This window comes from Mastomys coucha, unplaced genomic scaffold, assembly GCF_008632895.1.
Source record: "Mastomys coucha isolate ucsf_1 unplaced genomic scaffold, UCSF_Mcou_1 pScaffold15, whole genome shotgun sequence".
NCBI lineage: Eukaryota > Metazoa > Chordata > Mammalia > Rodentia > Muridae > Mastomys > Mastomys coucha.
Window position 1 is genome coordinate 66,741,791 of NW_022196897.1, and position 12,051 is coordinate 66,753,841.

General features: G+C 38.1%; 1 protein-coding gene across 1 annotated transcript in view; it reads left to right on the forward strand.

Annotated features, from left to right (window-relative positions):
- Ppp1r1c (protein phosphatase 1 regulatory inhibitor subunit 1C) overlaps positions 1-11,551 on the forward strand; it is a 98,974-nt gene extending 87,423 nt beyond the window's left edge. The window contains exon 5 of the mRNA XM_031373402.1: positions 10,372-11,551. Coding sequence (XP_031229262.1) covers positions 10,372-10,460 — 89 coding nt within the window. The 3' untranslated portion in view covers positions 10,461-11,551. The remainder of the gene's footprint in view (positions 1-10,371) is intronic.
- The last annotated feature ends 500 nt before the right edge of the window (positions 11,552-12,051 follow it).

Genomic DNA, 12,051 nt, shown 5'->3' on the forward strand with positions numbered 1-12,051 from the left:
TGGGACAGATGTTGGTTCCTGCTTACCTCTGATCCTGGGTGTGTCAGAGCACCTGGGAGTACAGCTTCTTGTAGGTGTTGTGGGCTCCCCTTTATTTCTTTAAGGCAGTTATTTATACCCTTCTTAAAGTCCTCTGTCATCTTCATGAAGAATTTCGATCTGAATCTTGCTTTATAGGTGTGTTGGAGTATCCGGGGCTTGCTGTGATGGGAGAACTGGGTTCTGATGTTGCCAAGTCAAATTGATTTCTGTTCCAAAAATTTATATTTTAAAACTACAAATTTATTAGTACAATTCTTGTGAGGTTGGGGGAATGGTTCTAATTTTGTTATTAAAAAAACTCCTGCTATATATGTCACTCTATACCTATCATCCAGCACTTGAGAGGTTCAAGAGTTCAGGTCATCATTATCCACATAGTGAGTTGGAGGACAGCCTGGGCTACCTGAAACCCTGTGTCGAAAATATCTAAATGAATGAATGAATAATAAAAAAATCAATTCCAAATAAATGATACTAGTATTGGAAGAACAAATAAATGAGACATGTGAACACTTTCTTTCTAGGTCCCACCATTAAATAACAGAAAGTTATCTTTTAAGCAGAGACTATATCAATTTTTACTTTCATATAATCGATATAGAGTCCTTATATTCCTTATAGAACTTGAGTAATAAATGCTTCTCTGTATCAAATATACTTACATTTGACAAAAGAAAAAAATAATAAAGCATACTAGTCATGAGAGCTGGTTAAAGATCTGTCTGAAAGGAAGAGAAGCATGCTTTTATGTATGGCTCAGACCAATGAAGGGCAGCAAACCACAGAGGAAAACAGGTCAGGGGGCCCTGTGGTGAGAACAGTGAAGTTTTGTTATTGAGAGGAACAGCCAGAGAGCAAGCCTGCTGGGAACAGCTGTAAATCTGGCAGGGGAGACAGGTCAGCCAAGCAGCTGCCTGACCTGTGTATGCACAGGTCAAACAGAGGACAGAATGCAGAACAATCTGCTCATTCAGAAGGAGTTCAGCAGGCTGGGGAATGAGAGATCCATTGAGTTAACACAGCCACAGAGAGCGAAGGAAAATAGCCTTGGGATATTGAGAGAACTGGGAAGATATTGAGACGAATGCATCAGGGTTCACTTTCCAATGAAAGAGTTTTAAGTAGTGGAAGAACTGTGGAGGTGACCAGAGCACTTAAATGCATTTACATCACTTCTGTGGAAAAAGCCATATATTAAATGAGATTGTGCTTAGTGATCAAAGCAATAACAAATACAGAGAAAGTTCTCTCTCTCTCTCTCTTTAAAGATTCCTTGTCACTAAGTAGAAGTTCAGATAAAGTCTGGATTGGTGGTGTGAGATTATGTGGCAGCCTAAGAAGAATAAGCTAAATACAGATTGAATTGACTGAACTATCCATCACTTTCTATGTGTAGCCCTGGCTTTCCTGGAACTCACTCTGTAGACCAGGCTGGCCTCGAACTCATAAGTCCACCTGCCTCTGCCTCCCAAGTGCTGGGATTAAAGGCGTGTGCCACCACTGCCCGGCGATTGGAAAGAAGTTTACCCACTGGGGGAAAAATACTGCATCTAAATTTATTCATATTTAAAATATGAAAGAGTTTCGATGAAAGGTAAAGTCAAAGCCAGTCATTTTATCAGTTAAAACACCTTGGACGTGACTGGGCTCCAGTCCTTTGTCTAGACTCCATTGATGAGCTGGTGAGTAAGCATGCATTAGTTCTAATTCCATCATGCTAACATCCTGAGAGAGGGAATGTGTTCCACAGGTCCCCAAACAAGGAAATAGGATACACAGAAACAGAGGCTGGGGGAGTCAGTGGTGTAAGAGGTGTGTACGTCCTTGTGGTCACAGCTAAGCACTAGGAGAACCAGGAATATTAAATACACAGGGTTGTCTCTTCAAAGGGAGAAGTGTATATAACCTGTTTTCTGCCTAGAAAATGGCAGTGAATGCAATTAATAGTCCAGAGACCTTGCTGCGACCACACGAGATCCTTTTTCTTGATCTTACTTTTTTTTTTTTATCAATCTATAGCACCTATGTTTATGGAAGATGTCACTTGTACTTTACAAAGACTTTTGATGTAGTCATTCATGTCTTATGCTTTGTTGTGTACAAAGGATTGAGTTATAACCAGAATTTTTTTTTACCCAATCATGCTGTGCTTAAATATGTTGAAAATAAATGTCTGACTCTCAAAGTCTGAACCAACACTGGCTACGGAGTCGTGTTGAACCAAACTACCTTCTTGTCTCCTGCAGACCATTCCTCTGCTGGCTGTGGTGATCTGAAAGACCCATACAGACCAAAACATGCTTTAGATGAGATGTTACAGAGGTCACTGAAATGATGACATCCTTACTTGAATGAGGTGAAGGAACATACCTTAGTGGTTCCCTCAAAGGAAGAGAATTCAGAAGGGAGGACACAGAGGAACATGGCCCCGAGACTGGAGAAGGTTTATGTGTGAAAAGTCAGAGTGTCTTATCAGTTTGTAGAGGTGGGGAGATGTATCAGGAGAGAGGGCCAAATTATGAAGATTCTTCAAGTTTCTATAAGTATGACTCTAAGTCTCAAAATAGTGAGAATTCATCAAAGTTTTCACCAACATAAATTATCTTTTCACACTACAATAATACAAAACAAAAATAATAATTGGAGCAATTTTGGAAATTTAAGAAACTCGTGGAAATGAAATTATGTTTAAACAAACTATGGATCCAAGTGGAAATTAAAGCTAAATCTAATTGTATGTTGAAAAAAATAAAATTGGGAACATATATATTAAACTGTTGGAATACAGAAATATAATTATAAAAGGGAAGTTTATAGGCATAAGTCCCTACATTAAGGAAAAGGAAAGTTCGAATAGATAGACCAACTTCACACTTCAAACAACTAGAAAAATAAAAAACAAACTAAAACAAAGCAAAACAAAGGAAATAATAGAGATCAAAGCAGAAACAAATGCAATCGAGACTCTACACACAGCAGTCAAGATCTGCAGAGTAAAGTGTTGGGTTTTGAGATGATAAATCAACAAATCTTTATATTACCTCAGATTAAAAACAATAGGACTCACACAGATAAAAGGAGATATTACCAATGGTACTATTGAAATACACCAGATAAAAAAATAGAAGAGTTATGTCAACAGATTGTATGATCAAGAAGAGAAGAACACATACCTAGAAATACACAGTTTGCCAAGTCTGAATTATAAAAAGATGAAAGATATGGTGAAAGTTAAAAGACTGAGTTTGGAACAAATGGCCTCACGTTAATGAGAAACCTTCATCCAAGGCTGTTCTCACAAGGAAATCCTGATTACCCCGACAAGAGGCTCTCAAACCTTAGCCTCACACACAGCACACTATTTTTCTTTATAATTTTATTTTACTTTTTTACTTATTCACATTCCATTCCATTCACTGACCTCTCTCAGTCATCCCTTCCTACAATCCTTCTCTCACCTCTCCCCTTCCCTTTCTCCTCAGAGTAGTTGGGGTTCCCTGGGTATCCACTCACCCATCCTGACATTTCAACTTTCTGCAAGGATAGGCACTTCCTCTCCCACTGAGGCCAGACAAGGAAGTGCAGCTAGAAGAACAAATTCCACAGACAAGCAACAGCTTTGGGGATAGCCCCTGCTCCAGTTGTTTGGAACCCACATGAAGACCAAACTGCACATCTGTTATGTATGTGTGGTGGCCTAGGTCCAGCCTGTGTTTATTCTTTGGTTGCTGGTACAGACTCTGAGAGCCCTAAGGATCCAGGTTAGTTGACTCTGTCAGTTTTCCTATGGAGTTCCTAAGTCCTTTGGGACCCACAATCCTTTCTCCCATTCTTCTATAAGAGTCTCCAGGCTCCATCCATGTTCAGCTGTGAATGTCTGTAGCTGTCTGAGTCAGCCAGCTCCCGGGTAGAGGATCTTAGAATAAAACATGCTGCTATCTGCAAGCATCATTAATAGTGTCAGGGACTGGGGCTTTTTGGTACTTACCCATGGAACGGGTTTCAAGTTGGGCCAATTATTGGCCAATAACTCCCTTAGTTTCTGCTCCATTCCCTGAACCTGCATTTCTTATAGATAGGATAAATGTTGGGTTGAAAGATTTGTGGGTGGGTTAGTATCTCTATTGCTACACTGTGTTTCCTGTCTCTCTACAGGAGGTGGCCTCTCCAGGTTCCATATACCCAATGATCTGAGTCACAGCTTAAGTCACCTCCATTGATTTTTGGGCTCTTTCCTTCTAGGTCTCGGTGTCATCCTGGAGATGCCCCCTACCTCTTCCTGTCAGTTGTAGTTTTCCATTCATTCTCACGGCATTGAGCCATCTCTTCTGTCCTTCCCCACACCTGATCCTGAATCCCCCATTCCCTTCCTCATGCCCCTCCCTCGCAGTTCCTTCTTGACATCTCTGCCTCTTATGATTATTTTATTCTCTCTTCTATACCTATTATCCTTAGGTTTGGTCTTCTCATTGTGTCCTGGATTTCCTGGATGTTTTGGTTTAGGATCTTTTTGCATTTTGTGTTTTCTTTGACTGTTGTGTCAATGTTTTCTATGGTGTCTTCTGTTCCTGAGATTCTCTCTTCTATCTCTTATATTCTGTTGGTGATGCTTGCATCTATGACTCCTGATTTCTTTCCTAAGTTTTCTATCTCCAGGTTTGTCTCTCTTTGTGAATTCTTAATTATTTCTACTTCCAATTTTAGATCCTGGATGGTTTTGTTCAATTCCTTCAGCTGTTTGATTGTGCTTTCCTGTAATTCTTTAAGGGATTTTTGTGTTTCCTCTTTAAGGGTTTCTACTTATTTATTCGTGTTCTCCTGTAATTCTTTAAGGGAGTTATTCATGTCCTTCTTAAATTCTTCTATAACCATCATGAGATAAAATTTTAGATCCAAATCTTGCTTTTCTGCTGTGTTGGGGTATCCAGGACTGGCTGTGGTGGGAGTACTGGGTTGTGATGACGCTTTGTTTCTGTTAGTAAGATTCTTGAGTCTGACTTTTGCCATCTGTTAATCTCTGGTGTTAGATGTTCTTGCTATCTCTGGCTGGAGCTTGTTCCTCCTGTGGGTCTGTAAGCCTGTGTCAGCACTTCTGCGAGATCAGCTCTTCCATGGTAAGACCCATGTGCAGAAGGCTGTGGATCCACCATCCCTCCTGGGTGCAGATGGATGAATGAAGGACCCTGGACCAGCAACTCTGCAGCTTCTATGGCCTGTGCCTCCAAGCTGGTCCAGCCTTAGAAAGTCACTGGAGATAAAATGCAGATCTTACCTGAGTCCTGGGGTCAGAGCACTCCCTGGAGACAAGCCCTCCACAGAGAAAGGTACACAGAGGGCTGCGGATCAGCCATCCCTCCTAGTTGTAGATGGAGGTAGAAAGGATCCTGTCCCCACTGCTCTGCCACTTCTGCTGCCTGTGCCTTCCAGCTGGTCTGGCCTTAGAAAGTCACCGGAGAGAAAATTCTATTGTAATTTTTAAATCCTGGAAGTAATTTTAGAGTAGTTTTAGGCTTGCAGAAATAAAGGAGCAGAAATTACAGAGTCTCCCATGACTTTTCTTCCTATACCTGAACCATACTCTTATTATCCTCATCTTGCACTGCAGTGGCACCTCAGTTACAGTTGATGGGCTTACATTGGCAGTGTCATTACATCAAGCCCCTTGGTTAAGGTAAGGCTACTCTTGTGTACATGCTGTGAATCTGGACAAATAGATGCTATATATATCTATAGGGTAATATACAGGCTAGTTTCAGGGCTATCAAATGCATTGTCTTTCCAGTCCTCCTCATTTAACCCTAGTAATCACTGCACTATCTTAGTAGTCTTGTTTATTTCCAGAATGTTTTAAAGTTAAAATAATATATTGTGCTGCATCTTAATATTGAATCTTTTCACATAGAAATATCCTTTCAAGTCTATCTTTTGTATTTTTGTGGTATTTTTCTTTTATTTTTTAACACAGTAATATTCATTTGCCTTGATACAGTTATTTTTTTCTTAATCTATTTTCAGTAAATTACTGAAGAGAAATTTTTACCTGGCATGGTAATAGTATGGTTAGTTTTTGTTTTATTTATTATTTTAAATTGGTATTTTGTGGACATTTTGACAGCATATATGTCTGTATATCACCTGTGCTGACTGCCTGCTGAGATCAGAAAACATTGCATACCCTAGAACTGAAGTTAAGATGGTTGTGATCATCCATGTGCTTGGAATTGAACTCAGGTCATTTGGAAGATCAGCTCTTTATTGCTGAGACATCTCTCCAGCTCAAAGAATATGATTAACTTAGTTTCTCAATAATGTGATTAAAAATGTCTTGCAATATGTGTGCCAGTTTTAATTTCTTCCAATGAAGAATGAACATTGTTATATGTCTGCTCTATCATTTATCATTGTTAATAACCTGGATGTTTGCCAGTCTTCTGTATGTATAGTGGTATCTCCTTGTTTAATTTGAAGTTCTCTAGTGGCATGTAATATTGAATACCTTTGGGTCTACTCATGATATTATTCTTGGGGCTTAGGGCCCCTTTTAGTGTTTACACAATAGACTTTTAACAGATGTGTTTTTGTTGAACTTTGTATTTACAGTTTTTGGCTTGCCTTCTTTTTCTTCATTTTGAATCTAAAAAGCAGATTTTCTTAATTTTAATGAAGACCAAATTATCAAGTGTTTTCCTTCTAGAGACCATGACTCTGGTGCTGTGTCTAAAGTCATTTCCAGACTGAAGATTTGCTCCTGCCTTGTTTTTCAATACTTTTAAATTTGCAGTTCATGCTAGGTCTGAGACATTTGGGATATGGGTGTTCAGTTGTTCTACATGATCTGTTGGGAAAGTGATATTTGCTGCATTTTGTTGACTTTTCTATTTTTGTCAAAAGTAGTTGACTACACTTATATAGATCCATGTCTGTCCTATAGTTCTATGTGTTAGTTTTCTACAATATCATATGGTATTGGTTGCTATAGACTTACTGTAAGGTAAGCCTGGAGTTGGATGATATTAAGTTCCTGACATCAGCAATCTCTCCAAGTTGCCACATTGACAAATTCCAGATCAAAACTATCCTTTCAGATAGACAAGTTCTCAAATTTATCTTTTTCATGACAGCTTAGTCAGTTAAACTTGAGAAACTCATATTAACAAGATTAACCATATATATGTTCGAAAAGCATGATCATTTTTATATCCTTGCATTATCCCAGCCTCAGACTTGTTTATAAGTATGTGGCTCTTCACATTTCGCCAAGTGATACCAAGTTATGTCCAAAGCTGATATTTGAGCTCATGCCTGACAGTGGTTTATGAGAACATGTTCTTCACCTGTTTCATACTACTTCCTGTTAACTCTTTCATCTTAACTTTGCCTTGTCCCATGGCTTTGGTAAAAGAAATAGGTAAAATACGCATACATATGTCTTTATCCCTATATGACACAGAAAGCAATATTCCACATTTATTCTGCAAAGAAGTGATTAGAGTTAAGTGAAATAGCTGGACACTGCACTGAAGTTTGCGGTGTGGAGTGCTCATAGTACTAGAGTGGAGGTTGACTATGTTGCCTTCATTGTATTAAAGCAGAGGTTGACTATGTCTCCCACATCAGGTTTGCTACAAATAAAGTATGATGGTACCTATTTGCTGTGAGTCTAAGGCATTTTTTTATTGGAACAATATCAGCATGTCACTTGATCTCTGTGACCTCAGTATATTAATATATAGCTGTTCATTATAAATTAATGATAAGAGTATTAAACAAAATCAGTATATATGAAAGCATTTTAGGGAATGCAAAACACATGTCTAATCTAAGATGAAAGACCTTGGCTGAGAGGCTCTTCAGAGTGCCACATTAGAGGTTAAATAGACTCTATCTAACATTGCATTTTAAATAAGCTGAACCATTAGTAAGTGGTCTTGCTAAGAGTCAAGAAATCATTCCTTTGTACATGGCAGGGTTCTCAGAAAACTAAGGCTTGCTCAATATATTTTGCAAATAGTGTTTATACAAACACCAGCCTTGTTATTAACCAGCTTATTGCTCTATACAGGGCTGTATAAATTGCTATTCCTCAAATTGGAGCATAGTGTTGTATGCTCATCATCATGGCTTATTCTACTCATCTGCAATAATTTTCACTAAATTAAATCATCACCCCTAAGTCCACATCCTATCTGATCTCTAATTTTGTATAGTTCCCTGATGGGGCTTATTATATTTAAATCAAACTGCTTAGTTCTGTCTCTGAAGATTAAATGAGTACATTTTTCATGTCTAGAGTCCAGGACAGAGTTTTGGATACAACAGAGAGAAAGATACTTCTGTTCTTATAACTTGATCACTATTTGTAATGTGGTTATGTTTAAAGACTGTCTACAAGTTAAGTTAAATTTAACATTTTTTTCCTTGACAACAGATTCCACTAAAGCCAAATTTATGGGAAAGGTTACATTGAAATCTACTTTACACAGTTCTTTGATGATAGAAATAACATTCTGAACTTGAGTCACTGTATTTTCTTCATGGTTCTAACTTTGTAAAAGTTCATTGATAGTGGAATAACACTCTAATTACCCAGGCAAAGAGCTCCTTCCAGTAGGAGCAAAGGGCTAAGGTTTGTGCCGTAGTTCATCCAATGTTTTCTTGGTGAAACTAACTAGGACATTTCACTTCTTCTTTAAACCAGATGTATTTGGCTGGCTGGTACTCATACATTATGTAATTATTTGGAGATCAGATACCTTGTCAAGATCTGTTGAAAACTCTGATGCTTTTTCCTTGAAAAGGCATTAATATAATTTTAAAAATTAGACTTTTAAATGGATGATATGTGCTCCAAAATATACTTACAGATTCCCTGGAGGAGTTTAGAATAATTGCTAAAACCTAAAAGAATATGTTTTTACCAAAAACAAAACAATACAAAAGAAACCAAACCAAACCAAGCAACAATAACAACATCAAAAAATAACCAAACAAACAAACAAACAAAAAGACCCAAAACAAACACACTCTAATTTTACATTTACCCAATGCACTTGTGAATTTATCTTTAAAATGTGTTTGTGTGTGTGCTAAGCATGATGGCTCAAGCCTGCAATACTAGCATTATTCAGGAGGCCACAGTAAACTATTTCTATGACTTCAAATTTAACTTGGGCTACATAATGAGTTCCAGTCCAGGCTACATACAGTGTAAGGCCCTTGTTCAAAAACCAAAATCAAAACAAACAAAATCACAGATATATCTTGCTAAACAAACAGGAGATTTGGGAGCTAACTCCCCTATATTGAATACAACCCACTCCCTGCCTCATTGTCAGCCCTTGACTCTATTTCTGCCCATAGGTGCTAGATAGACTTGCTTTGACTTTCTGCCAGTATTTCAGAAATTCCGAGTCTTTGTTATTGTCTCTTGATTTTCTGGATCCTGACCTGTCTGTTCTTCAGTAATTGATACAGAAAGGACTAAGTGTAGCAGGTGGATCTGTGAGATAGCTTCCTAACTCCATGCAGGCAGTTGTGTTCTCCTTCAGAGAGAAGAGCTGGTATCTGATGGGTGAATGGAAGACAGTGTGAGGAGGAAGAGAATGGTTTTTTTTTTTTTTTGAGGATGGGAGGAGAAAAGCTTAGAACCTTAAGTAAGCAAGGAGTGGTCAGAGGAGAGTTAGAGCAGAAATTACTAGGAAAGGTGGAAAGAAAATCCCATGAGAAATGAGGCTCACCAGGCATAGAAACCAGATCATCTGAGCAGAGGGTGTAAGCAAAGCTATGCGTATAGACTTTTCTACTCTGTTGGCCTAGTTATGGGAGAATTTTGAACAAAAGGGTTCCATAATCCAGTGGGTATGATGTGGTTGGAAAAAAAAGGCTAAGAATATTGTGACTGTTGCTTTTTTGTTTATACATTACAAAAATGGCAGAGATCCCTGTGGTATTATGACTTTGTAAGGCCCTCCTTGTAATTGAGTTAAGCGATAGCAAAAGCAATATTTTCAGTGAATGATGCATCAGAATTATAATAAGAGCTAGTGAGCAGATCTTTAGTTAACAGGGTTGTACTAGACTGTGATGCAATCCTTGAAGGAGAAGATGCAGTTATAAAACACTGTGTTTCTAAGGGAAATTTGTCTGGGTGTGCTTTTACTGCTCAGCGAATGAAATGGTTTATGTAGGATATATCGCTGAGATTCTTAGAGAAACACACACACACACAGAAAAGTTTTCCACTCCAAATTTTTATTAACTCTTTCAGCAAAGCAGTGGATCTTCCAGAAATAAAATTCATTTGAATTTTGCACAATTTTATAATTTCAGGCGTTAAGCATCTGAAAGGCCAGAATGGATCGGCATTCCCAGAAGAAGAAGAAAGTGCGAGTGAAAAAGAAGAGAAGTGGAAACATTAATTACCCATCAGTAGCAAGAGGGTTTCTTGGAAATAACTGGACTGTACACTCTTCTGAATATCCAATGGCACTCCAAAGCTCCGCCTCCAGCATCCTCTTCCGTCTCATCCCCCACCCCCACAGCAGTGTGATCCCCATAGAAGCCTACTTGACTGAACTGTGAAACCGAGTGCAGATTGTTACGACTTGCAGTAAAGAATAGCACTGATTTTACCACAATTTTTCTTTTCAACTAATCAAACCTAGGAATCTGCTACCATGTGAATACTTTGATACTGCCAGAGCTTAACTCCTCCTGGCCTATGACATAATTTACACTCTAAGGTCAAATGTAGAGAGCATTACTCCAAAAGTACAAAGTAAATCCCAAGTGCACTTGGCCAAGTGTGAGTGGGGATTCATGGAAGGGGAGAGTCTACAGAAGCTTCTAAGCAGTAACCGCATCTAGCAGGTTTCTGTGTCTAGATCAGACCAGAGTTCAAGAAGACAATGATAGATAGATGTCAGATGTCTTGACTCAAAACCCCACATCAGCTATGAAATGATTTCCATCCAGTAGTGTGTTAGCAGATACTTAAAGAAACAAATGTCCCTTTATTTTCTAAGCTGAGCAATGTTGGCTTCTCAGCATCATCTAATCATTGAAAAGGAAATGCTAAATTTATAATAAAACAGAGCAAATCTCTTCTGCTTTTTCTTTCCCTTTTTCTTCTTTTTTTTTTCTTTTTGTTAACTATTTGAAGTTATGCCATCTATATTGTATCGCTTTTGTTTGTCTGGGCTTTTCATTGTTTCTTTTTGTTTTCTTGGTGCTAGAGAATAAACCCAGGGCTTTGTATACGCAAATATTCCTCTAGACTCTGTCCTCAGTCTTATTGCAGTTTAACATATCCTGACTGTTTTATTCTTCTTCTCTATGATAGAATAAAAAAAAGTCTCATTAATTCAGCCATAGACTCATCCATTAATTTGACAGTACTTTTCGTGGAGTTAAAAAAAATTTGCTGTTAAAAAAAATTGCTGTTACTTGGAGTTTAGTATTATGTCATTTTATCTTTCTCTTTCCTCTCAATAAACCTTTCAACACACCACCCTTCAGCCCTTTTCAAATTTGTTGCCTCTCTTTTCATTAACTGTTGTTACATACATATCAACAACTATTTTAAATGTTTTTTTTCCTAGGCAATTACTCTTTTGGGAGCCATGAAAATAAAGGAAAGCTTATTTCCTCTCAGGAACTAGGGCTACCGTGAGGTTTTGTAAGACAGTGGGTATTTGTCAATATGACTTTAACTCAGATTTCTGGCCATTGACTAATTTTAATTATTCATGATAAATGAATTCACAATTTAGTGAAGATAGATAATTTTGTTTCTACACTGTTGGTTTTAATGAGATTCATATGTTTCATGAATGTAAAGGAAAATCCATCAGAAACCATTAAAGCAAGGGGCTGATGACATAGGTCAGTGGGTAAGAATACCTGTTGCCAACTGATAGGCTTAGTAGATCCCTGAAGCCTACATGGCAGGGGGAGAGAACCAATTAGCTCTTAACTTAATGAGAGATATTGTATGCCTCACACTTTTAC